Source organism: Myxocyprinus asiaticus, chromosome 38, assembly GCF_019703515.2.
Source record: "Myxocyprinus asiaticus isolate MX2 ecotype Aquarium Trade chromosome 38, UBuf_Myxa_2, whole genome shotgun sequence".
NCBI classification, from domain to species: Eukaryota; Metazoa; Chordata; class Actinopteri; order Cypriniformes; family Catostomidae; genus Myxocyprinus; species Myxocyprinus asiaticus.
The window spans coordinates 33,378,171-33,406,131 of NC_059381.1; the positions used below are offsets into that span (position 1 = coordinate 33,378,171).

At 39.7% G+C, this 27,961-nt stretch overlaps 1 protein-coding gene across 2 annotated transcripts in view; it reads right to left on the minus strand.

Moving 5' to 3' along the window:
- Positions 1 to 1,877: 1,877 nt before the first annotated feature.
- Positions 1,878 to 27,961, minus strand: part of LOC127429347 (gamma-aminobutyric acid receptor subunit beta-4-like) — a 103,895-nt gene continuing 77,811 nt past the window's right edge. Inside the window, exons 5-10 of one of the 2 annotated variants that reach the window (XM_051678329.1) lie at positions 26,499 to 26,581; positions 24,075 to 24,212; positions 11,591 to 11,743; positions 6,134 to 6,390; positions 4,552 to 4,641; positions 1,878 to 2,231 (exon numbers count right to left, since the gene is read on the minus strand). In XM_051678329.1, coding sequence (XP_051534289.1) covers positions 1,878 to 2,231; positions 4,552 to 4,641; positions 6,134 to 6,390; positions 11,591 to 11,743; positions 24,075 to 24,212; positions 26,499 to 26,581 — 1,075 coding nt within the window. The remainder of the gene's footprint in view (positions 2,232 to 4,551; positions 4,642 to 6,133; positions 6,391 to 11,590; positions 11,744 to 24,074; positions 24,213 to 26,498; positions 26,582 to 27,961) is intronic. The other variant, XM_051678330.1, reaches the window with a different exon arrangement.

Below are 27,961 nucleotides of genomic sequence, written 5' to 3' on the forward strand. Positions count from 1 at the left end.
TCAAGAACTCAACATAGTCTAGGGTTCTCATCTCCCATGCCCCTGAAGCCTCCACCAGTTACCCTTTAGTCCACCCCTCATCCACATCTGCAAGAACTGACCCAACGTTGCTTTGAGAAGCACAAGTTGGGTTGCTTCTACTCAACTGAGCTTCTCTGAGCACTTAGACATCTAAAAGCTTTGTGAATGAGTTTTGGATGAATATGGATGGTAAATGAGCTGGTGCATGGATTTGAGCGGATAGAGATCTAGCGACCTCAATGATATTGATATTGTGAAAAACCCTCCCCAGAGAACATCAGTGGAGCTGAGGTAAATCATAATGAGGCGAACTCCAAAACAAAGTGGTGGTGGGTGAATCTGAGGTAAATGGTAAAAAGAGAAATGGATTATAGGCCTTTTTGGTTGTCACGTCAGTTCATGGCTTTTATCGTACATGTCATTTTGCCCCGAAAAGACTCAGAAGCTTTTTTTTCCTGATTATGCTGATGTCATCCATCTTCGAGATTCAATCCCGAGATGCACAACATCAGAGCTGTGGGTGGGTCTGCAGTGCTTAAAGTTCAAGGGTCGTTTGGCCCTCTTCCATTGACAAAATAAACTGAGAACACATCCTTCAGGTATCAGACAGGCACATTTTAGAGAAACTCAAAGCGTCGGTGTGTATCATTCAGGATGAATCACTACAATGACTGAATATATATACAAAATCAGGTCACACTATGGTCGGATTGGTCGACTTAAACATGAAACAGATAAAAATATGGTCACACCCCCTGTTTAATACACAATAATCAATACTTTTCTTTCCTTATTTTGTACATTTTCACAGTTGATGGACTAACTTCAAATCCACTAAAGGTTTCCCTCCACTCCAAACAACTCAAAGCTCTACAAGATGGTCATGAATACTGTATCAATAAAACAGATGAAATGCACTAGAAACAAGAGTAAAGGAGAACAGTAATACTACCTGACCGTGTCAATAAGGCTATTGAATGAATGAATGTTCTCTCAATTCTTTCTTCATTTTCTTAAATTCCAGGTAATTAAACAGTTTCTTATAATCTATGAACTAACTCTAGAACATCTGATGACACCCTCCAAAAAATGATTATACTTTCAGACCGAAAGCCAATGAAAAGAGAATCACCAAAGAAAGGGAAGAGAGAAATGAAACGTACTGACTCTGGGCAGGATGCATTGGGTAAAACTCTAAATGGCCATCCAGTGTGTAAACCATTGACCAGAGCTGAGGTCCGTTAAAGAGAATGCTTGTCACTTGCAAAATCAAGGAATGACACATAATTCCAAAAAAGGTTGCTGTACAGTGTAGAAACGGACAATGCCGTAAGTCTCTTCCATGGGGAGGGTGAAAGCAGCGGATCGGGTTTGGGGTTCTGCTCGGTTGATGCCCCAAAGCGCACAAGCCACTTCTGATTTCATGAGCTGCAGTTGGGAGAGGCTGATTACAGTATCAATAAAAAGCAGATGAGATGCTCTGACATGTCCATTTTTTCTTGCAACCTTTCATTTTCTTTTAGCAAAAATATCATGCAGTCTTAAGTTCCATACCCTCGAATGGGTGGTTGATGTTTGTGTATTTGTCTCAGAAGGAAAAGAAATTCAGATACTTGAAATGTTTCTCTTGTATTATTCTTAAACATTCAAGTCATTCTATATAATACTTTTTTTTTTACACCAGAAATGTCCATTCGATTTTACACACGTGTGTGTATATAGAAATATAATATATAGAAATATGCATATACATATGTATCAACTTTTCATATATGTGTACACATATTTTCCAATTGTATCAAAGCCAATTAAATGTGCTCTCAAAATATGGCCCATGTTTCCTAGGGGAACGCATATCAATTCACGTAATACAACCAGTAGATAAGGTTGAAGAATCCAAAAGTGATGGGAAAAATGACCCGGGACCACTTGTCAATGGTGCTTACATCCGTCAAGTTGGGGATTTTGAGCTTCAGCTTGGACGAGCGCCTCCTTAGCCGGCAGTTGGCGCGACTGCGCATGGCGCTGCGGTCCAACGAGTGGTGGCTGAAGCCGTCCCGCGATGCCATGGGTTTACGGAACTGCACCCCGGGACTGTCGAAGGACATCACTGAGTTCCGCGAATCACTGACACTGCTGCCCATGTCCGAAGGCATCACCTCGTTGTTCATCTCCAAAGTCGTGAGAAGAATGTTTCCGTAAGCGTCCACCTTGAGGAAACACAAGACAGAGAGAGACGTCACGGACAGCCGCAAAACATTAGTGGCCTTAAACCAGGGATTAGAAACAGTTCAAGTAAAGTGAAACAAAAACGAATGAACTTTTTTATTTATTTATTTATTTTTAATACAGAATATAAAATAAAACGGGAACAAAATCCCTTGCGATTGTTCCAGAGTGAAAATTATGTTTTTAAATGTTGTAACCAGTTACTATAATTATTTATTTTTCATGAAAAAAAAAAAAAAAAAATCACATTTTTCATGAAACCAAAGACTTCACAGTCAATTTTTGGAATTCCACCATTTCATTATTAACCATTCTTTTATTTAATTCTAACCGGGTCCAATTTGTAAAACAATAGTAACCAATCTTTTATTTCCTTACCATTTGGAATACGTTTTTTTTTTTTTTTTTTTTTGGTGGGATGATTTTTCTCCCCTTTTCTCCTCAATTTGGCATGCCCAATTCCCAATGCGCTCTAAGTCCTTGTGGTGGCGTAGTGGCTCGCCTCAATCTGGGTGGCGGAGGACGAATCTCAGTTGCCTCCGCATCTGAGACCGTCAATCCACGCATCTTATCACGTGGCTTGTTGAGCACATTACCACAGAGACCTAGCGCATATGGAGGCTTCACGCTATTCTCCGCGGCATCCATGCACATCTCCCCACGTGCCCCACCGAGAGTGAGAACCACATTATAGCGACTACGAGGAGGTTAACCCAACGTGACTCTACCCACCCTAGCAACCGGGCCAATTGGTTGCTTAGGAAGCCTGACTGGAGTCACTCAGCATGCCCTGGATTCGAGGGTGTGGTAGTCAGCGTCTTTACTTGATGAGCTAACCAGGCCCCCTGGAATACATTATTAACCATTCTTTTACTTTGTTTTAACTGGATACTATTTGGAAAATGTTATTAACGTTTTTTTTAATTTAATTCTAACCGGTTACCATTTGAAAAATGTTATCAACTGTTCGTATATTTCATTCTAATGGGTTACCATTTGGAATATGTTATTAACGGTTCTTTTATTTAATTCTAACCGATTACAATTTCAAAAATGTTATTAACAGTTATCTGATTTAGTTCAAACTGGTTACCATTTCGAAAACACTAATAACTGTTAATTTTTTTTTTTTAACCGGTTACCATTTGGAAAATTATTAACTGTTCTGTAATTTCATTTCTTATCAGTAACTATTTGGAAAACTTTATTAACTGTTCTTTTATTTCGTTCTAACGGGTTACCATTTGGAAAATGTTATTTAGTGTTCTTTTATTTAATTGCAACTGGTTACAATTTGGAAAGTGTTATTAACAGTTCTTGTATTTTATTCTGATGGGTTACCATTTGGAAAACGTTATTAACTATTATTTTATTTCATTCTAACCAGGAACAGTTTCAAAAATGTTATTAGCAGTTATTTGATTTAGTTCTAACAGGCAGGGTTGGTCTTTTTCAGATGGGTAGCTCTCTCCCTCGTCTCTGGCGTGGTCCCTTTTTATCGCTCTCCCCAGTGCATACAGGTGTTCAACATTATAGCGCTCAGGAATGTGCACCCTTACTGCTTTCTCTCTCTCCGGACGAATGCTTGACCACGCCCATGCCGCCATACAGTTATTTACTGTGTTCTAGTGAGATACTATTTGGAAAATGTTATTAAACATTATTTAATTCTAAATGGTTAGAATTGTATTATTCATTCATTTATTTCATTATAAACGGTTCCATTTGGACAATTTTATTAACAGTTTTTTTTGTTTTTGTTTTTCATTGTAACTGTTTACAGTACCATTTGGAAAATGTTATTAACTGCTCTTTGTGTCTTACTGGCTACTGTTTGGAAACAATATTAACCTTTTTTATTTTATTTTTTTACCGGTTATCTTTTGGAAAACGCAATTAAACATTGTTTAATTTTGTTTTAATTGGTTACCACTTGGAAAATGTTATTATGCATTCAATTATTTCATTCTAACCATTTTTTTGTACAATTTAGAGAGAAACTGCGGAATGCCGGAGCAAGAACGAAAAAAAAAAAAAAACCTTTCCAATCCCTGTCCTAAACTCAAATCTCAAACAGCATAACTTCCTTTCAAACTTTCATGCAGATGCAATGATGATGTGATGTAATTAATATCATTACTTGGCAAGATTAGAATACTTTACAAAGTATCATTCAAAATGCGATGGCTGATGCACACACACACACACACACACGCACACACACACACACACACACACAATAGAATGAGAATATTTCATATTTCATCACTGTTTCAGCTGATGAGTTCTAAATGCATGTACCCCGACTTTTCTTTGTTCCTCAAGATACAGATTTCTTCGTTGTGTATATGACCTGAGGGTGTTGCTTTGAAACGGCGCTGAAATGGAGTCCTTGCAATTTAAAAGAAAAAAAATGAAGAGAACATTAAAATGCCCATATAAACTGACAATCAAGCAAGATTTTTCTAGGAATACAAAAATGCATAAACACGAGGGTCAATAACAAAGAACTTCACATAAAGACAGACAAGACACACAGAGACAAATGTCTTAAAGGAACAGTTCACCCAAAAATAACAATTCTGCCTGTACTCACTTGCATATTCCAAGTTTTGTTTTGATTTAATGTATTTCTGTGGAACACAAAAGTAGACATTTTTGAAGAATCTTTGATTCATGGGAAACGATATCGTTTTGGCATCAATGATATCAATGACCTTGATGCACCATTTATTTTGTTTAATTTTTATTTATTATTTTTTTGCATTTGGCCGCAAACATGGACCAGACGTGAACTTCAGCAAAGGGTAAGATTGTCAGTGAATTGCTTAAAATTTCGGTCACTTCCTCACACAAAGCTATGACTTTCAAAGACTTGGAATATAACACGAAAGTCATCTGGACTACTTTTATTGTGTTTTTTACCCTATAGGCCTTATTCACAGCAGCACCATCTTAGACGGGAATGACAACAAGGCTGTGAGATATAGACGTACAGTCTCCCCAGTGGGTTGTATTGTTGTTTGAAGTGTTTTTGGATCATTCCACTGATGAAACATAAAAAAAAAAATAATAATATTTCCAAGAAATTTTAGTAGACAAAAAACTTCAGACAACATTGTTGTTCAGACTTGTTTTCATTCACGTGAAAATCAAAGATGGCGCAACTGTGAATATGGTCTATTGGGATCTTGACAGATGCAGTCACTTTGAACTCTGTGAACCCCCCCCCCCCCAAAAAAAAACAACATATGGCGAAATGTTATATTTTGGGTGAACTATCCCTTTAATTCAGTAAAACTTGCATGGTGTTTGTCCCTCATTACTCTATTTTTGAGACTGAGCTTAATCCACACAGTTGTGAAGTATGGAAATGGCTGACACATTTTTGTGAAGGGAAAAAATGAATCGATTCTGTTGAAAAAAACAATCACATGGGACGTAACTGTACTTTTTGGATTGAAAGACATAGCAGGCTAGAATTGGATGATGTGAAGTGATTCATTCATTGATTCATATTTATTCTGATGAATGAAGTTGTTCTGCTTACATACTAACTGTATCTGTAACAATTTAGACATGCATGAACATTGACAATGCTTATTAAATACAGTAGATAGTTTACCCAAAAACAAAAATTCTGTTATAATTTACTAACCCTCATTTTGTTTCAACCCTGTATTACTTTCATTCTTTCATGGAATACAAAAGAGATGTTAGACATAATGATGCCTAAAAACTCCTTTAGTGTTTGAAACAACATGAGGGTGAGTAAATGATAACAACATTTTCATTTTTGATTGAACTATCCCTTTAAATTAAATTAATTAAATTTTTGATTGACACTTTGAAATGGTGAGAGAAAATACTTTTAGATTCGAACCTGTTCCCTCAGACGCTTCTCCTCATAGCGCGGGCGCTCATTGTTGGCTTTGTTCAGCCTCTCGTTGATCTTTTTCTGTTGCTGGGGTCCCCGTCCAAAGAACACGTAGTTTACAAAGGCATATTCAAGCAGGGCCAGGAACACGAAGACGAAGCAGCCCATGAGGTAGACATCGATGGCTTTCACATAGGGGATCTTTGGGAGGGTCTCCCTCAGGTGGGTGTTGATGGTTGTCATGGTGAGCACCGTAGTTACACCTGCAAGGCAGCCAAGGTCAGTTGTTAGTCAGGCGAATAAAATAATGGATTGAGTATTTGCTATTGGTGTAAATAAGACTGGCCACACAGCGTGGATATTTGCAAACTAATACTCTGTTGAGACCACACAGAACTACTGTGGGAATAAATATGACATAGATGTTAGAGAAGTGGCCTGTAGGATTAAGCAGGTGTATAAGTATTTTTGTGTAGGCAACCTGAAATTGAATCAAAAGTTTGTTTAAAGCAATTAAATTCAATAAAATTTTCATTAAATATGGGTAAAAACACCAGTACTCCTAACAATAGCTGATACTCTGAAGTATATCACAACAACAGTTTTGGTGGGTATAATTCGCACATTAATTGTCACAACTTGCTAAAGTTGCACAAAAAGATTGTGGCTAGTTGACTGGGTGGGGGTAGTGAGGCATATTGCGGCCCCGTTTCGCAACCAGCCCACGGGTAAAAGTTCTGGTTCTCCCTATGGGCAGTCCGCCTCTGTGTGTGTATGCATATATATATATATATATATATATATATATGCAGTGTTAGGGAGTAATGAAATACAAATAACGGGAATATGTATTTAAGAAACAAAATATACAGTAAGTAACTGTATTCCACTACAGTTACAAATTAAATAATTAGTAAGCAGAATACAGTTACAATACAGTAAGTATTTTGATTACTGAAGAGATTACTTTGCATTTTTTTGTCATTTGTTTCATTTAATATTTAGTCCTTTCAGATGGAAAACGTCTTGGTTACTGATGTAACCTCTGTTCCCTGATGGAGGGAATGAGACGTTGTGTCGATGTTGTGACACTAGGGATACGCTCTTGAGAGCCCCAGTCACCTTTGCTTTATTCAGAAAAGGCCATTGAAAATTGGAGATGGCGTGCACCACTCATTCAGAGTTGTGCTGAGGAGCCGAGAGAGAGTCCTGGCCATGTCAGCAGTCGGTTCAGTGCCGTGGCAGGAGGGACACAACGTCTCGTTCCCTCCATCAGGGAACAGAGGTTACATCAGTAACCAAGACGTTCCCTATCTGTCACTCACTCAACGTTGTGTTCCTATACTAGGGGTTCCTATCTGAAATGCTGCAGGTGCTGAACCGTGTCACGAGATACGGAGGAGCGGACACGGACTGGCTGCTGTGTGCCTTGCAGCGAGCGTTCGACCACGTTGTGACCTTCCAGCGAGTTAGGTAAGGCGTCTCCTTGGTCCTGATAAGGGTGGGAGGAGGCACTTACCCGAGGAGGCTACAGGTGGTGGCCTTTCCTGATTTTTGTATTAAGCAATTTCCTGCTGAGCACCTGCTAGAATAGCACTGGGGAAGTGCTCTTCCCTCTCCAAGAGGGAGAGTACTATGGAGACCACATCCTACCGGAGGGAGGTTAACATGTGGAGAATACCTCACATGGACTTACCGACGGGGAATTTCACATATGGAATGATGCCAACAGTGGCCGAGGCAGAGTAGAGCTCTGATGAGGGGAAACAAAGGGTTCACCTGAGGGGAAACCGAACAGTGGAAACGCATCATACAGGATTACTGAGGGGGGAATCACCACGTATGGAGCACTGAGCCCAATACACGGGCTCACCTGAAAAGGGGCATACCATGAGTACTGGGCCTGGCGGCGTTACTCCTCCACCGAGTCCGCCACTGATTAGTGCTTAAAGAATTAAAGAGGCGTCCAGTGTTCACCAGTTGTGGGGAACTGTTGTGGACAAGATAGCGCACATTATCACCTTAAAAAAGGGGAAAGGAAAGCGATAAACCCGACTGGCTGCCCGGCCTTCCTGTTGTCACCCCGTAACACTCGGGTCGAAACCAGTTCTATGCGTAGGTTGCAAAACCTTGCAAAGTTATTGGGTGTAGCCCAACCCGTTGCTCTGCATATGTCTGCTAGAGAGGTGCCCCTCGCCAGTGCCCAGGAGGACGCAACACCTCGGGTGGAGTGTGCCCAGACTCCCAAAGGGCACGGCAGGCCTTGTGATTGGTAAGCCAGAGAAATGGCATCCACAATCCAATGGGGCAACCTTGTTTGGAAACAGCTTTCCCCTTCTGCTGCCCTCCAAAGTAGACAAAGAGCTGCTCAGAGCATCTAAAGCTCTGCGTGCGGTCCAGATAGACGTGCAGGGCATGAACTGGACACAGCAACAACAAGGCCGGGTCTTCCTCCTCTGAAGGGAGCGCTTGCAGGTTCACCACCTGATCCCGGAAGAGAGTGGTGGGAACTTAGGGCACGTAACCGGGCCAGGGTCTCAGGATCACGTGAGAGTGTGCCAGACTCCAGGCATTCGCTGGTGACAGAGAGCACCTGCAGGTCCCCAACCCTCTTGATAGAAGTGAGCACTACCAGGAGGGCTGTCTTCAGCAACAAAGTGCTGAGCTCGGCCTGCTCCAAGGGCTCAAAGGGGGCTCTCTGTAAGGCAGGTAGGATCACAGAGAGATCCCAAGAGGAAACCAGGTGCGGTCTAGGGGGATTCAATCTCCTCGTGCCTTTGAGGAACCCGGTGATCAGGTCATGCTGCCGTGAGGGTCTCCCATCCAGTGTATCATGATATGCTGCTATAGCAGCCATGTACACCTCCAAGGTAGAGGGAGACAGCTGTCTCTCCAGCCCCTCCTGAAGGACAATACAAACCCGACTGCACATCTCTGTGGATTTTCCCTGTGGGAAGAACACCAATTTGTGAAGAGACACAACTTCAGAGTGTACAGCTGCCTCGTGGAGGGGGCTCTGGCCTGAGTGATCATGTGTACCACTGCTGGAGGAAGGCCTACTAGGTCCTCCACATCCTGTCCAGGAGCCAGACGTGGAGATTCCAGAGGTCTGGGCATGGGTGCCGGAGCATGCTCTGCCCCTGAGTGAGAAGGTCCAGCCTCAGGGGAATGCACCAGGGAGGGGCTACCGGCAGGAGCATCAGCTCGAAAGCATCAGATTTCGTGACCATCCGGTGGAGAGAGATAACAGCCACACCCAGTTACACAAAGGCGAAAGGACATCTTTAAAAAGACGCCAATCATTTGTGCGAGCTCTTTTAGAGAAAATATACTCTTTTAAATATACTCTTTTTTTACACCTGTGGACTCAGCCGCCGAAGCGCCATGGGGAAGCACAACACTCGACCATGCGAGGGTGACAGCAGTGATGGCAAGGTGACAGGACGAACACACATGTGCGCTCGGCTCAGAAGAACAAGTCTGAATGAGTGGTGCACGTCATCTCCTTTTATAGCTGTATGTCCAGGGCAGAGAGTGGCATGCAAATTCCACTCGCCAATTTTCATTGGCCTTTTCTGAATAAAGCAAAGGTGATTGGGGCTCTCAAGAGCGAACCCCTAGTGTCACTACATCGACACAGCATACAGTGAGTGACAGACAGGGAACATTTATACATATAAATGATGTGATCCAAAGTGCATTTGAACAGCGGTGAAACATTTTCTTATGATGAGTTACATTCATACGAGCAGACAGAGAAGTAAGTCTGAAGTAAGTTTGGAGCAGAAGAAATAGAAATAAACCTTGTGTGAATTGTCAGCTTTACGCTAAGCTAAAATGCTATTTCTAGCCATTTTACATGCACGTTACCAAGCACGATCATATTTTTTTTTATCAAGAAATTTCACTTGGATCAATTTCTTTTTTCTAGTAAGACCTTTGATATTAGGGCAAAAACCATATTCTTGATAATAATTTTTTTATTGTTTTCCTGTAAAAATATCTAAAAATCATTAAAGCAAGATCAATTTGATTTATCTTGTTTTAGAAACAACACTGCATAAGATATTTAGGTTTTTCAGAGAATGTATTTTTAACATGTGTATTTTATCTTACTGTATTGGCAGAGTTTTTATAGTCAAAACAAGTGAAAAAATCTACCAGTGCTGAAGAAGTAATCCAAAGTATTTAGAATACGTTACTGACCTTGAGTAATCTAACGAAATACGTTACAAATGACATTTTACAGCACATATTCTGTAATCTGTAGTGGAATACATTTCAAATGTAACCCTCCCAACGCTGTATATATGTATATATATACATATATATACATTTAGTAAATGAGATGTAAACTTAGAAAAACACATCTTGAGAGCCATGCGTTAGAATTTATGTTTCATCAAGCTGTGTTTGAATGCAAGAACGTGTTCTCATCTTGTGCTGTCTGCTGTCAGTGTGTGTGGTTTGTTCTGTGTATAAGCTGCACATTGCCTATAGAGCTGAAGTTTCGCTTACTTGCCCCTAGAGAAAACAGGTTGTACTTCATGCTTAAATTGCTAAGATGTAGTAATATTCCTTATTACTGTCTGGGGACATGATGTAGCAAAAATTAAACTTTGGGCATTAGTGGTGAAACATGTATCTATATTCAAAGAATGGAGCCTATTGAGTAAATCATAGATAAACTAATCCAAATGATTTTTGTTGTTTTCTTTGCTGTTATGGATTAAAAGGTCTTTGTTTTATGGTATTCATGGCATAATAAATATACTACATTACACAGAGATTTTATTATTTTATTATACCTGAAAATATCATCAATATCAATAGTCCTCATTAGTTTTAAATAGTATTTTTTTTTAACTGTTCATGAATTTACCCTCACTGCTTGTAATAAATTATTTTGCTCCAAATACTTTGTGTTGAACTGTGTTGAATTCAAAATTTCCACTTCCATTGTCTGAAATAAATAAATAAATACATTTTGCAACACTAAATACCCAAATGTGGCAATTTTTTCCCAAATTCACCCCAAAAAAACTAAATGCACAATATGCACAAAATCATGATTTTTTTTTAAATCAGTGGCTTCCTAAAATACTTTGTTGTATGACTCAACTTAATATTCAATGTATGTGTGCTATCAGGGGTAGTGCTTTCAAAACACTGCTGTTTGTTTGAGCATCCCAACCAGCAACACTGACTCAACCAATGGTGTGAGTTTGGGCGGGACTATCTGTTTGATAGACATATGGAATACGGGGAAATGTTGAGAAAATTTTGTAAACAGTCTTTTTTTAGTTCTGTTTAGGAGTGGTGAAGATATGACACACTTCACCTTTAAGTCACCTTTTAATCTTGGTTAACAGGAAGTGGTATGCAAGAATGTTATGAGCAAAAAACATTCTGGTATTTAAACAGAAAAATAGGGTGCATTTTAAACTAAATCCTGAAATTTACCCAGGGCCACACGAGCAGCGGAGGCATCATAGTTGATCCAGAAGGAGACCCAAGACAAGATGGTGATCAAGATAGAGGGCATGTAGGTCTGCAGGATGAAGTAGCCGATGTTTCTCTTGATGCGGAAACTTAACGACAGCCGAGGGTATGAACCTGGGGAGACACAGCAGAAGCCAAAAAATAAATAAAAATAAATAAAAATGTCAACATGTAAGTGGAAACACAAAAGAGCAAGCACAGGAAAAAAATATACAATTTGCAATTGTCAAAGTCTGCACTTTGACAACAGATAGTCATTTTCCCATTTGTTCAGACGGAGCATTTAATTTCCCCAAAGCAATGGATTCCTTCCCAGGGACTCGTTCCATTCCAATTAAACATGGCAGAAAGTCGCAAACATGGCACATTTTTTCTGAAAGCCCCTTCTCAGCAGACACTGACTACGTCCCTCTGAGAATTTTCTGTTTAGCCGTTTTAAACAGGGAATTACAGGGGTAAGAAAAAAAAATAGGTCCCACTTTATATTAGGTGCCATATACAGTATATGTATATTAGCTCTCTAACTACTATGTTCTTACATAAAATTTGATACAATGTACTTATTACCAGTGTTGGGTGTAGCTACACTACAGGCTACTAACAAAAAGTAGCTAACTACATTATGGATTTTATTACTCGGCTCCATTGTTGCATTCGCAATACAATGTGTCAAATGTAACTTTTCATGACACTACAGCGCAATTCGTCGAAAAACATAGGTTGTTACTGGAAAAGCTACATTATTGTTAGAATAGCTGAGCCACTGTCATGCTACTGAACAATTTTAAATTAATAGCGTGGCTACTTTTCGTTAACTACTCTCCAACACTGGTTCACAATAAGTACATTGTATCAAATAAAAAAAATGTTTCATGTAGGTACATCTTTTTTAAAAACATCTAATATAAAGTGGGTCATCTCCCCAAAAAGAAAAAGAAAAAAAAAAAGTTTGTCTTTGGATTCTTTTAGCATAATGTAAGACTTTCCTTTCCCTTCTCCTCTAACCACCTGGTTGCATTGTGAAAGTTCACTTTTCACTATCCAAACAACTCTTGATGGATAACATAAAGTCATGCCCTACATTTTTTTAGTCAAACATTCTTTTTCACACAGAGACATGTCACAATACAGAAGTAAAAAAGGGTTGGGAACAGCATTTCATGTTTATTATGTAAATTCTGGTATACTGTATTAGAAAAACCATAAGCAGCCTTTCTAAGAATAGCTTCGATGTGTCTGCTCTATGTTTATGCAGCTAAATGGCAGGTGTGGCAAGATTAATTGACACATTCATTGTACTGATTATTCAAATTACTGCAATGGCTATTTATTAAATGTGAAAGAAATATTCTTGTCTATTCCCTGTGGTTCCCATCTCCCTGTGCTTGGGCTTAAGTGAAATGCTTTCAGCTAGGGATACAGAACAAATTCCATTGGGAGCCTTTCCACTGCAATTTTCTCAAAGAGAGAGGGAGGTAGCTTTGCAAAAGTGATCAGGCTGTAATTGAAATAGCAATTAACTACAAGTGGCACACGTCGTGAGATGACCCAATCACAGCTCGCTTCCTTCAACACATTTTTTTATTCACACTTGTTCGGTCACCTCCCCATGAATTGAAATCAACAAGAGCACACAAGGGCTAAAGCACTTAAAACGATAGCCACATTTTCAAAATTAATTTCTGTTGAGCAGCACATGGCGATAACACTAAATCTTCAGGAGATCTCTTTCACCAAATTGTTGTCAGTGAAGGTTAGCCTGGGCCATGAATTAAGAGCTGTTAGAGTGTTAACTCGATGCTGGCACGTGCTGGGGAGTAACTAACTAAAAGTAGGGGAGCTACTAACTTGTAAATTCTTCTATCATTTACTCACCCAGCTAAGCTTTGCTGGTGAACAAAATGGCTAGCACCATCTCAGCACTAACTAGCCTGTATCAGCATGATCTTTTTAGCAGGGGCTGTTTTTATTTCACATTGTTTTCTTCTAAACCGTCCTCTCTCTCATATGAAGTGTTGGAAATTCCAATACATTTTAGTGAATCATTTTGTTTGGACGGTAAATGCAAAATAAGTGGTTCTCTTTTAAATATTTATGGCACTTTTCCACTGCACATTACGGTTCGACTCAACTCGACTCTGCTCACATTACTTTTCTGAGCTTGCTTTTCCACTGCAGTTTAGTGCCGCCTCAACGTGGGTGGGATTATAGGCTGATTGTCATAGTTGCGCTGCCTCTACTGCCATGACATCATCTTAAACGCGACACAAACATTACTGACCATAAACAATAACACGACTGCTAGCCGTTAGCTACTAGCTCATTGTGCTGAATAAAGCAGTTGTTGCATGGTGATTTTACACAAGTGTAACAGTTAAATTGGCCTGGTTGTTTTAGAAGCAAGCTTTCCAGTAGCTGGTCAACTAAATAAAGTGAAGTTTTCAAGCAGAATATAGAGTTAACGTAACAAAACGTATTCTCCATCGTGGACTCCAACAACACTGTGGCTGAGTCCAGGGCACTCTCCCTCCCATTGCTTGACGGGTCTATTGACATAGATAGCGTCCATTTGGTCGAACCACTTCCACTTTCTTCTGTTTGAACCACTCCGTCTGTTGTGCTCCTTGATGGTTCTGTAGTTGCTTTTAAGTTTTTTTAACTTTTCCCTACGCTGTTGGTAGGTCCGGTGGTAGCCGTGTGCGGCCAACAGCTGAGAAACTTCCTGAAAGACTTTTTCGTTTTGCGTCGTTTCGTTCGTCGCTAACGAGAGGAACGTCTGCACCTCGTTTATTGACCATGGCGTGGTTTTGCGTACAGCCATTTCTTTTTACAATTCGAAAGTCGCGTGAACAAATGATATTGCTATCGCTGTTGCTATCTTTAAAACTAGCCGGTTCATGTCCCGTGTCGCAAATCCAGTGACGCTGGTAGTGATGATTCTATCTGACCAATCAGTGATCTGCAGGGTTTTGACGTCACATTTAATACCGGCTTGGCTTGCTTGGAACCTCGACTGAGGTGGTACTAAAAAAACGTACCAGGTACCAGGTACTATCCACAGTGGAAAACCCCCAAAAAGCAAGCAGAGTCGAGTCGAGCTGTACCGTGCAGTGGAAAAGCCCCATTAGTGAAAGGTGTGCTCAGTAATTTTTTGATTGTGTTTTGCTGGTCAAAACACCTAGTGTTTCCGATGCCACTGTAAAAATTCACTTTTCACAGTCAGCCATGATTTAATTAATCCATGAGTGAAAGTGTCCAAGAACAGGGCGGTTACTGAGATTTAGCGAGCAGTAGCAGGCTTGAGCAGTATTCATGTAGATTTAAACAGCTTTTATAAGGTTACTGATATGACTTGAGTCTATATCTCAAGTGTGTGGTCATGATTTTATCTAAATGTAAAAAAAAAAAAAAAAAAATCTATTTCTTTAGGAGTACAACTTTTTAGTTATGAAAAAAAAAAACACAGTTGCATACCTGCTAGAGGTGGGAAAAAATAGCGATATGTTAAAGTATCTTGATATTTTTCCTTGTGATATTGTATATAATTATTTACATTTTTCCACATTAATATTATGGTGATAGGAAAAAAAAATATCTTTGCCAAATCGATCTAGGAATTCAACAACACTCCATTAAAAGGTGCCGTTATCAAGCTTTACACATAATCATCCTCCATTACTGAAATTTATTACAGTTTTACATTAGTAACATAGGGTATTTTGGCAAATGACAAAAATGTAAGTACCATATAAAATAAGCTAACCATTTAGTTGAAATCATTATACTTTTGTGTATTGAAACTGATACACATAATTTATTATTGTAATAATTTTTTTTTTTTAAATGTTTCGGCTACTATTGTACTATAAATACTATAATTTAATTTTAGAAAGACTAGCTACATTGACATAACCATAGAAATAGGTAGCCATTATGGTCTTATGATTATGGCTTTGCATTGTACTGTAACGAACTGGCCATGGAGCCGTTGTTAGGATCCATGTGCAGGAAGTTTATTAAAAAAGACAAGCAAACAATCCAAAACAGCAGGCAGAGAGATGTAGTTGTAAAGCAGGCAGATAAATCCAATAAACCAAATAGACAGTCCAACCAGGCAAACAAAATAAAGGGTAATCCAAAAAGCAGTAAATCCAGAAAAACAGGCAATGGTCATAACATGAATCAATAAAAAATAGCAATGGAACAACGCTCGGTAAGGCAGGGTAAACTGGCAATACTTCACAATGAACAAAGGAACTGCATGGCTATATATACACACATGTGGTAAACAGGAAATGAGCAGTGAAGAAATGGGTAAGGGAGGGGGCTCCCTCTGGTGGTTGGTAGGATGGGTAATAACCGCACATGTTACAGAACCCCCCCTCCTACGAACAACTCCTGGTGTTCTTCTGCTGGGACGTTCCCTTGGTCGTGGTGCTTAGGATGAGCTTGGTGGAACTCTTGGATCTGGAACAGGTCCAGTATGTCCTTGGTGGCTAACCATGATTTCTCCTCTGGTCCGTAGCCTTCCCAGTCCACCAAGTATTGCATTTGGCTCCCTCGTCACCTTGAGTCCGTGATCTTTCTGACCATATACACTGGTGCTCCATCAACCTCCAGTGGAGGCAGAGGCTCGGGATCTGTGATTCCAGGGCCAGACGCCGGGTGGACTGGTTTCAGCAAGGACACATGGAAGGAAAGGTGAGATGCTGTAGTTAGCAGGAAGCTCTAATCGGTAAGTAACTGGGTTTATTTGACGGATAATTCTGATTGGAACCACATACCTTGGACTGAGCTTCCTGCAGGGTAGCCGTAGCTTCAGATCCCTTGTGGATAACCAGACCCTCTGTCCAGGCTGATAGTTGGAGTGAGGGCACCTCCGCCGGTCAGCCTGAAAGCGATCGCTCACTGTAGCCGGACATGTGCGCTGTCTCACACCCTCTCGCTCTACCTAATACAATCGTCCACTGCTGGCACTGTAGATGGTTCTCCTGACCAAGGGAACATCAGGGGTTGGTATCCCAGCATGCATTGGAAGGGGATTAGTCCCGTAGAGGTATGAGTGAGGGAATTCTGTGCGTATTCGGCCCAGGGCAAGAAGTCGCTCCACTTTTCCTGTTCATGGCTACAGTAGCTCCAAAGATATCTGGCAATCTCCTGGTTTAAACGTTCCACCTGTCCATTGGCTTGGGGGTGATAGCCTGAGGTTAGACTCACACTGATGTCCAGTTGCTTACAGAATGCCTGCCAAACTCAGGACGTGAACTGTGAACCTCGATCGGACACGATGTCTTCTGGTAATCCATAGACTCTGAATACTTGGTGAAATAGAGCGTTAGCAGTTTCCATAGCCGTGGGTAAACCCTTGAGAGGGACAAGTCTACATGATTTTGAGAATCGATCGATAATTACCAGTATGGTGGTGTATCCATTGGAGTTTGTTAGTGACTAAATCGATGGACAGGTGGGACCATGGTCTTTGGGGTATTGGTTGAAGTAATCCCATGGGCAGTTCCCTGGGGATCTTAGACTGTGCACACACTTGACAAGACTTCACATAGTTAGTAACATCACGAATCACAGATGGCCACCAGAAGGAATTACTTACCAGAGTGATTGTTCTTTGGATGCCAGTGTGGACCCATTGGATAGTTCTCAGACGTAGAGCTTGTGGTACAAAGTGCTTGGTTGGGGGGCAGTTAGGTGGTGATGGTTCATTCTGTTGTGCTCATTGTATTTCTTCCATGATGTCCCAGGATGAGGTTGGATGTGGGGTGGATCACGCCTGCATGAAAGTGCATCTGCTTTGCTATTCTTGCTGCCAGGGCAGCATTGAACCTGGTGAAGAACAATGACCATCGGGCTTGACGTGGATTCAGTCTCTTGGCTCCCTTGATGTGTTCAAGGTTCTTGTGATCAGTGATAACTTAGAACGGGTGGACTGCCCCCTCTAACCAGTGATGCCACTCTTTGAGTGCTGCCTTCATGGAAAGTAATTCCTTGTTCCCCACATCATAGTTTCATTCAGCTGAATTTAACTTTCTGGAGAAGAATGCACAAGGGTAAAGCTTGCCTGGGGTACCATGACATAGTGACAGGACCACTCCAATCCCACAACCAGAAGCATCTACTTCAACGACGGAAGGAAGATTGGGGTCGGGGTGTTTCAGTATAGAAGTGGTCGTGAAGCTTGACTTGAGGGAGATGAAGGCTTGGTATGCGGCGTCATTCCATGGCAACTTGTTGGATTTTCCCTTGAGCAATGACATGAGTGGTGCTGCAATGGTACTGTAGTTCCTTATGAAGTGGCGGTAGAAATTGGCAAAGCCCAGAAATCGCTGTAGTTCTTTGATTGTGGAAGGTCAAGGCCATTCGGTAACTGCTGTGATTTTAGAGACATTGATTTCTACACCTTGGTGGCTGATATTGTAACCTAGGAATGTGATATGGGAGATACGAAACTCACATTTCTCTGCCTTGACAAATAGCTGGTGTTCCTGGAGATGTGATAGGACTGTCCTGACATGCTGGATATGTTGTTCTTTATTTTGAGAGTCGATGAGGATGTCGTCAATGTAGGCCACCACACACTCAGTAGGTCTCTGAAAATCTCATTGACAAAAGACTGGAAAACAGAGGGGGCGTTAGCAAGTCCATATGGCATGACCAGATATTCATAGTGCCCCCTGGTGGTGATGAATGCAGTTTTCCATTTATCTCCTTCTCTGATTCTGATGAGGTTATAAGCACTTCGTAGATCAAGCTTAGTATAAATCTTAGCCTCATGGAGTTGTTCAAGGGCTGAGGGGACAAGTGGCAGTGGGTAATGGTATTTTAAGGTGACAGGGTTCAGGCCTCAATGGTCGATACATGGATGTACACCTTCCTTTTTCTCCACGAAGAAAAAACCTGCAGCTACTGGAGAGGTGGAGGGACGGATGTAACCGGAGACAAGGTCTTTCTCGATGTATGTTTCCATAGCTAGGGTCTCGGGGCGTGACAATGGATAAGCCTTGCTTCTCGGAGGAGCTGTATTAGGCAGAAGTTCAATGGCGCAGTCCCACGGATGGTGAGTAGGAAGCTTTGTAGTAGCTTTGACTTTACTAAAAACCATTGAATTCTGCATACTCCTTGGGAATCATGGTTACTGTTTGGAATTCAAGGCTTTCAATGCTGGTGGTGAGACAAGGCATGGAGACAGCAACATGGAGACAATGTTCATGACAGAAACTTGACCATTGTGTGAGCTCACCCTGGTTCCAGGATATAGAAGGGTTATGGATGGCCAGCCAAGGATGGCCCAGGATAAGAGCGTGATTGGGTGAGTTTAACATACAGTAAAATGTTCTCTACATGAAATAGTCCAATCTTGATGGTTATGGGAACAGTTTGTTGGGTTATACCAGTACCAATTGGAGCGTTGTCAACAGTGGTGATATTAATCATTGGAATGCATTGAATGGTGGATATATTGAGTTCTTGTATGATCTCTTGATTAACAGCAGCCCCAGAATCCACTAAAGCTGTAAAATATTTTATATGATCACCAATGGAGATCTCTACAGGCAACAAAAAACTGTGAAGGATAGGTGATACAAAGTTCATGGTACTCACTTTCAGCCTTGATACAGGGGAACTTGACTTCTTATGTGGGCATGCAGCATTGAGATGACCTAGTTCACCACAGTAATAGCAAAGTTTTTTGTTAAATCGATGTTGGCGTTCCTCCATAGAAACACGGGCGTAAACAACTTGCATAGGTTCGGGTGATTCGGTGGATGCCTGTGCCTGTACTGAGACTGTAGACTTAGAAGCGGAGTGAAACTTGGGCCGTGGAGCATTACGGAGAAGGTTATCCATCTTGATAGCCATGGTAATGAATTCTGACAGAGTAGAACCCTCACCCTTGCATGTCAGTTCCGCCATGAGTTCTTGGTGAAGCCCCTCGCGGAAAACAGTTTTTAAAGCGACATCGTTCCACCCACTTTGAGCCACTAGCGTCCTGAACAGAATTGCGTGGTCCGCTGCAGATCGATGGCCCTGCCGTAAATGAAGCAGCTGAACAGAGATATCTTGACCACACGCTTTGATACTCGAAGACTTCATGGATCTGTTGAACAAAGTAGTCAAACAAGGTCTGGATTTGAGGATCTTTGTCCCAAACAGCAGTGGCCAATCGAGTGCTTTACCGGTAAGCAGAGACATCATAAAGGTACATTTCTTGGCGTCTTGATTAAATGATTCAGGTTGATTAGAGAAATAGACTTTACGCTGTCGTAAAAAACCCAGCATTTCTCAGTGGAACCATCAAACTTGTCAGGAAGAGCAAAGCTTACCGGTTTAGCATGAGGAGCTGGCAGCGAATGAATGTAGTGAGTCAAACATTCGTTGGCAGCTTGTAGGTTGTTCAGCTGGTCTTGATTACCCTTTAAAACCTCGCACTAGTGTGCAAATGCAGCCTGGAGTTGTGAGACTTCCGTTGGATCCATGGTAGGTGAAGTATTCTGTAATGAACTGGCCATGGAGACGGTGTTAGGATCCATGTGCAGGAAGTTTATTAAAAGAGACAAGCAAACAATCCAAAACAGCAGGCAGAGAGACGTAGTTGTAAAGCAGGCAGATAAATCCAATAAACCAAATAGACAATCCAACCAGGTAAACAAAACAAAGGGTAATCCAAAAAGCAGTAAATCCAGAAAAAACAGGCAATGGTCATAACATGAATAAATAAACAATGGCAATGGGAAAAACACTCGATAATGCAGGGTAAACTGGCAATACTTCGCAATGAGCAATGGAACTGCATGGCTATATATACATGTGGTAAACAGGAAATGAGCTGTGAAGAAATGGGTGAAGATCAGTATTTGGGAGAGGGCTCTGGTGGTTGGTAGGATGGGTAACAACCTCAGATGTTACATGTACATAGATATTAGGAAATAAACTGGCCTTGTTTTGTAAACTGGCACTTTTATATTGATTTAACAATGCATTTGGTGATTTGGAAACAGTTCTCTTAAGTCTGATGTAGACAAATGAGAAACACTGAGTGAAATATCGCAATATATCGTAGTTATAGTGTCGCAATACACCAAAAATAAAGAATCACAATAATATCGTATCATAACCTAAATATTGATATTATATCATATCGCCAATTACCTTGTAATTCCCACACCTAATACCTGCCAACGCTCCAGATTTTACTGGGTTTCTCCCGTTTTTCCACACCTCCTCCCACTGTACTCCCCATTTACAATTTCTCCCAATAAACTCACGATTCTCCACATCCACACTTTGCTCATGTGAACAGTGTTGAGTGTAATGCATTACTAAGTAATTCATTACTGTAATTAAATTACTTTTTCATTGAAAAAAGTAAAGTAAGGGATTACTCTTAATTTTTCAGTCATTTAATTACAGTTACTTCTGATGTAATTGTGTTAAATACTGTATAGACTATAGAACAATTCTATATAAAACAATAGTGAATTTAAAATCTAAATTTAATGTCTAATGTTATAATATATGTTTTCTAATTTAACCCCCTTGAATTCTTTGGCCAGTTCATTAATAATTTATTTGATTTTATATAATTTATTTGAAAGAATTAAAAGAACAGTTTCATGTCTATCCTTGTATTTTTTAATATGGTCGTGGTTGATAAGGGTTTTAGAAAGTAATTAGTAATAAGTAATGCAATTACTTTTCATACAGAGTAATTAGTACTGTAATCTAATTACACTGTAGAAGATGTAATTAGTAGTTACTGTTTTAGAGTAACTTACCTAACACTGCATGAGAATGTATTAGATTAGGAGATAACAACCTCTGAGGTTCATATCATAGGAGAGAGCGTAATTGTCCACTAGCATGTTACGACAGTAAGTCACCGTTTGTGGATATCATACAAATGAATGGGGAGAGCTGTAAACTGACACCTACCTGTCACAAAATCATCCATGACTTCTCTTATAAAACATAATTTTATCATTGTAAACTCCACACAAAGTTCATCCCAAAAGGATTTTTAGTGTAAAACATGTTGAAGATTAGCAGGCAGGCAGTCAATTCATTAAGTGATGAGCTGTTTCCTCACAAAAGCAGTTTATTCAGAACACTGAGGCATCTCCTCCATAGACATCCATTCAAAAACAATGTCTAGGGGACTGCCACATTATGCTATTTGAGGCTAAGCTTATAGGGTCACCATACTACAGGGGCTCTGATTAGACCTCCAAGTAGGGTTGCCACACGTCCCTTAAAATACGGGATCACCCCGAATCAATACGGGATGCCATTTGTCCCATTAGCCAGTAAGATTGTGTCACGGCAATATCGTTTCATATCGTTAATTTAACATTGATACAAGTTGGAAATGTTTCATACGGTTGGTAAGGGGTCATCTGAAAAGTCCACACATTGTGCTGAAACGTGCTAATACTGTGGAGGGTGTGGTAAGGGACCGCCTGAAAGGTCCACACAATGTGCTAAAACTGGATTTTTTTGTGTAAAAATAGAAGGTTGAATATAAATATTCAGTAAGATTACACAAAATTACACAGATCCAATGTATGAATACTATCACTGAGTTATAAAGACAAAAGGTACAGGTGAAGGAAAACATTTAATAATTAAAATAAAGTAAATGAAATAATATAAACCAACACAGATGTATACATAAGATAAATTAGATAAATAATCGAAGAAATAAAGTCATGGGTTAGGAAAGTTATCAGCATATAATAAAGGATATACATTATTATTATTAACTTAAAAAGCATTTATTGTTAAAACTGTGAAGGATGTGGTAAGGGACCATCTGAATACATGGTCAATTTCTTGGCATTATTCATCTTCAATGTAATATTACTGACTGGTACTGCTGCTCCCTATACGCATAACGCAGTCTGCGTAGTGCACCTACTCCCTACAGGGGCACCATCTTACCCTAGAGACACCAGAAACTCCACCGGCTGCCATTGCTCGCACATATGAACCACGAACCATGAACCCCGAACAGTGTTGATGTAGGGCTTCTGCTTTGCAAAGTAAAGTCTTAACTTGCATCTATGGATGCAGCGGTGAGTGATGTTGACTGACAAAGGTTTACTAAAGTAAATGTTCAAGCCCATTTTTTTAAGACAGTGATGTCTGAGGGATCAGAGATCACGTGCATTTAGAAGATTTGACAAGATTCCTTGAATCTTTTAACTATATTGTGCACCGTAGAGGGTGAAATGCCCAAAATCCTTCCAATTTGTCTTGGGGGACCATTGTTCTCAAAGTGCTGGATTATTTGCTAAGCATCTCAAGGCAAATTGGCAAGTCTTGAATGATCCTTGCTCTTGAAGGACTAGGACTTTTGGGACTTTTGAAGGCTCCTACTGTATACAGTACTATGGCACAATTGCCTCACCTGTTTAACATCTCCTGTTTCACATCGCCTTGTTATTTCAACTCGTCAAATTGTTATTAGTCTTAAATTGCCCCTGTCTCAACTTTTTTGGAGCGTGTTGCAATCAACTGATTTGAAATTACTGTACATTTTCAAAAAAAACAAAAAAAACAATGCAATTCACAAGGTAAAACATCATATAATGTGTAGTTGTAGTGCTTTCAATAAATCAAAAGGTGAATATAATTTACAGATCACTCCTTTTTGTTTTTATTAGCATTTTTCATACTGTCCCAACTTTTTCAGAATTGGGGTTGTACATGGTGCAAACTGATAGGTCCTTTGAACATATAATCTGATGGCCAATCAACTTGCATGCACTTTCTTTATCTAACATTTAAATAACTCTTTTAAATTTGTTTGCAGGTTCACTGCATCGCACTACAAGATTTTTTCTCTGAAACCCTCCTCCACCTCAGCATCACTTGTCTAGATCTACTTCAAGGGAATTGTATGTATGTTTAGTTGTGCAGCAGCAGCAGCATGTCTTAATTGCACAACACAACATGTCTGTGTATGTTCTTGCCCTGCAGCAGCAGCGTAGCTTGTCATATCCTTTAAAACACCTTACATTTATTCAGAGAGTTGTCTTGACTGAACTACTTTCAGTTATAAGAGTGGCTTGAAGCTTGACGAAGCTAGTTTCAAAGTAGCTTCCCCAACATTGATGCAGTCTTAAAAATGCATTAGATGAATGGGTGTTCAAATTGAAGAGGATCTCAAATATTGAAACTATACTGATAAAGTTCACACTATAACAAAAATTGTTTGCTAATTATTTATGCCAGCATTTGGGGCTCTGATAGTTCAAGTGGTAGAGCATGGTGCTGGCAATGCCAAGGTTGTGGGCTTGTTTCACAGGAATCAGTTATTTGACTGCACTACTGTATAAGTTGCTGCCATGCATGACTGTATACTTGGGCTATTTCTATGACATGTTCCATATTTGGACTATTTCTTCTACAGTTTGAGGTTATTCGTCCATACCTGTGGTGAACCTCACTGCCCTGGACACGAGACGTAGCTCCACAATGGAAAACTGAGGCAATTCCAGTTTGTCCACACCTGTGACGGCACTGTCCCCTCCTTGCCAGAAGAATACAATATCATCTGTGGTATATCCGTCTGCACAGACATGGTTGACAGAATAATGATTTTTTATGTTTCATTGCATACAAGTCTACAACAATAATTGGGGCACTTAAGCCACAGTAATAAATGTATGAATGTCTTTTTGCATTATATAACAAAATATCAAATCAAGTGGCATGCATTTTAAAGAAAAATGGCAAAAACTTCATGTTTATTTGCTTTACTCTAATCGAACAGAATTATTCCACCAACACCAAGAGACTGTTTCAAATGGTCTAAGTCAATTAAAGATGTTTATGCTTCACTTCTGCACTTTCTGGCTGTCAAATGTTAGTGGAACATGTCCATAGTTAATGTGCTGAACTACCCTGCTAAGACACCTATTTGAACTTGAGAGAAACTAACTTCATACATCAATTAAAAATCACCTTGACACCAGTTGTTTAAAGTCTTTGCAAAAATGGCTCAGAAAAGTGAAGTTAGTTCTGAGAAAAACTTCTAGCATCATGATAATTCATAAATTTTTAAATATGACTTAAGTGTCCAAATTCTTTTGGGGTGTAATGCAATGAAAAGAATTGTACGATTGGTGTAAAGTCATCAGAATATCAAACATACTGTAATTGTTCCAAATGTAAGGAAATGTTGATACAAGCAATTTTGATGATTTTCATGCCTCAGCAGGCTTCTGACCCATTGATCTGCACAAAGCGATAAACAGTATGCTAAGCATGAAATAATTGTTATTACATAAACATTGGAAACACAAGCCTAGCTATTTATCTGGGCACCACTGATGTACCCGTGATGGACGGGGCGCACCGGCCTGGTACAGCTGACTGATCAATAGTGCAGGGCACCTTATTGATAAACTGGCAAACACGTTCAATCTAACCTGCGTTGGTCAATTCTGCCATGAGCCCTCAGAGTCAAAGCCCGTCAAGAGCATTTATCACAACTGACACCCAAAGACAGAGTGGTCAGAGCTGCAGATATGGCTGATTGCTCTAAATGGGCTTAATGATTATATTTGCTTACATTAGGTCTCTGTGGAGTATGACTGAGATAAGAAGCGAAAAGTGAAATTGATGAGTTGGACGAATTCAAACTCCTGTACCCATGGTCACATTTTGGTGATGCGGTGATGAGGTTTGAAAATGAGTAAGTGAGTAAGATTTGGCAGAAACATTATGGCATTTTCCTGTAGGCTTACACATGGCTATGAGAAATCTGGCTTTGTTATTGTCATGGGTTTATTTTGTGTTTAGAGAAAAATTAACTTTGTTAGAGAGTGGGAGATAAATAAGTTGCTTTGCACTGGCGTATGGGACACCCCTGCAGCCCCTCACAGTGTAATGAGCCATAAATCTTTGAGTGTATTACCATGCAACACTTACTTTTTCTGAAGTAAATATCATGTATTGATACATATTGCAAACTAACATATTGCAAACTGTTTCACATACTATTTTTTAAATAGTAGGAAGTATACAGTATATGCTGTGCAGCATCCAGTAAAATGTACGCTAGTATGATATTCTGAACAATGTAGCATAATACTGTTTGAAATATGTTTTTAAATGATGGTAGTATACAGTATAGACTGTGCAGTATGAATAAAATAGTGCACTATACCATTCTGAACAATGTAGCTTAAATGTTTTTCTTTACATATTGCAGGGTCCAGGCAACATATTGTTAGTATTCCACTCTGAATAATGTTGCATGTTTAAAATGTATATTGTTACATATTGCATACTTTCTTACATACTTTTTTTAAATAGTAAAGAGTATACCGTATGTACTGTGCAGTAGCTATGCAGCAAAAAGTATGTTAGTATGCCACTCCGAATAATGTAGCATACTACTGTTTGTAATGTTTATCGTTTCATATTGAGTGCCGTTTCACATACTATTTTTTAAAAAGAAGGCAGTATACGGTATTTACTGTGCAGTTTGCAGTAAACAGTATGCTAGTATTCTATTCTGAACAAATTCTGTTTGAAATGCTTATCATTACATTCTGTACACTGTTTCACAAAATAATTTGTAGGCAGTATACAGTATATACTGTGCAGTATGCGATGCAATGTAGCATACTACTGTTTTAAATGTGTATCTAAATCATGGCAGTATGCACTATACATATACTGTGCAGTATGAATTAAATAGTAAATTACTGTTTCACAAACAGTTTTTTTAAATATTAGGCAGTATGCTGTATATACTGTTCTGTATGCAGTAAAAAGTACTCTAGTATTTCATTTTGAACAGAATCAGTTTGTGTGTTCACATTTCCACTCACTCAGTGATACTTACAGCTTTCAATCTCCAGGGTGCAGTTCTGTTCATCGAGGGGGTACCGCCTCAGGTCCATCATACAGGCTGCTGTCGTGGTTATTCTGGTAAAAGGACAGCAAGGAAATGAGGGATGGGTAGAAAAAAAGGAGAAGAGAGAATGAGAGCCACCGTTACCTTGGTAACCTTTACCTTTAGGAAATCATAGCTTAGCCTTGACTGCACCATGTGAACATCTCTGTCATGAGCAATGTTTGCCAGCTATTTTTCATGTTCTAAGTAAAAGAAAGTAGGTAAAAAGCAGTCATTGGTATGCAAATGCTGCACGAAGCCTCTCAGCACTTCCTATTGGAAGAGACCTGCAATATCCTGCACATTTCTAATGCTCTTGTATAATATGTTTTGTAAAAACATGATGAAGAATATCATAAAAGACGTCATCTTATAAATGTATCTTTGTTGCGAGAGTATCTATATACATAAATACTTATAACCCCCCCAACCCCCACCCACCGTCATCAAGCTGTTCCAAACCTGTATGACTTTCTTTATTTGTCCAAACCAACTTCCAGCTCAAAAGTTTAGAAAGCTAATAGATGTGATGAGTCACAGTAATGTCTATATGTCTCAGGTCAATGGAAAATGCAAATGAAATTTCTATCACTGACACAAGAGACCTCGTCGAGAGCAACACTCTGTATTCCACCTCTATGCAATTTGAGTGTATTTGCTTGAATTGTGGGTGTGTTTATCAAGGACGTCTTGTGTCAGGCCTGTGAGAGCAAGGGTATACACTACATTTAATTTCCATAAATCCAGTGGCCCAAGAAAATGTCTTGTGTTACAAATGAGTTGTGTGTCGCCGCTTCACGGGTATATTTACTATGGCAGAACATTTTCATAATTACATTTGCGATGTTAAATCATAGTGACTCCCTTTGGTTTTCACTGATACCTTGTGAAGACAGAGTGGGATGGTGGGGGATTTATTAACTGACTAAAAACATGCAAATGCATTCACGGCACAATGAATTATGGGCACACAGTCTGTTTGCGCTTTTAAAGGAGTGAGAGTGTTTATGTATATTTGTAACAGTGTGTGTGTGTGTATATATATATATATATATATATATATATATATATATATATATATGTATATATATATAATGTATATATATATATGAATATTTTGCAATAAAATTAAAATTAGGGCTGTCAATATAATGCGTTAATTCAGTGTGATTAATTATATTAAACAAATTACACAATTTATCATGTCACGGACCGTAACGAGGAATATTCCTACCATTGGAGCAATTCAAGCATGAAGTACCACCTGTTTCCTCCAGGGGGCAGTAAGCAAAACTCCAGCAGTATAGACAATGCACAAAGAACAGAGAACAACAAACCGCGCTCACCGACAGAACTGTAGGCCAATGAAAGGCTTATGTTAAATAACATGGAAATAAACAATATATTGCATT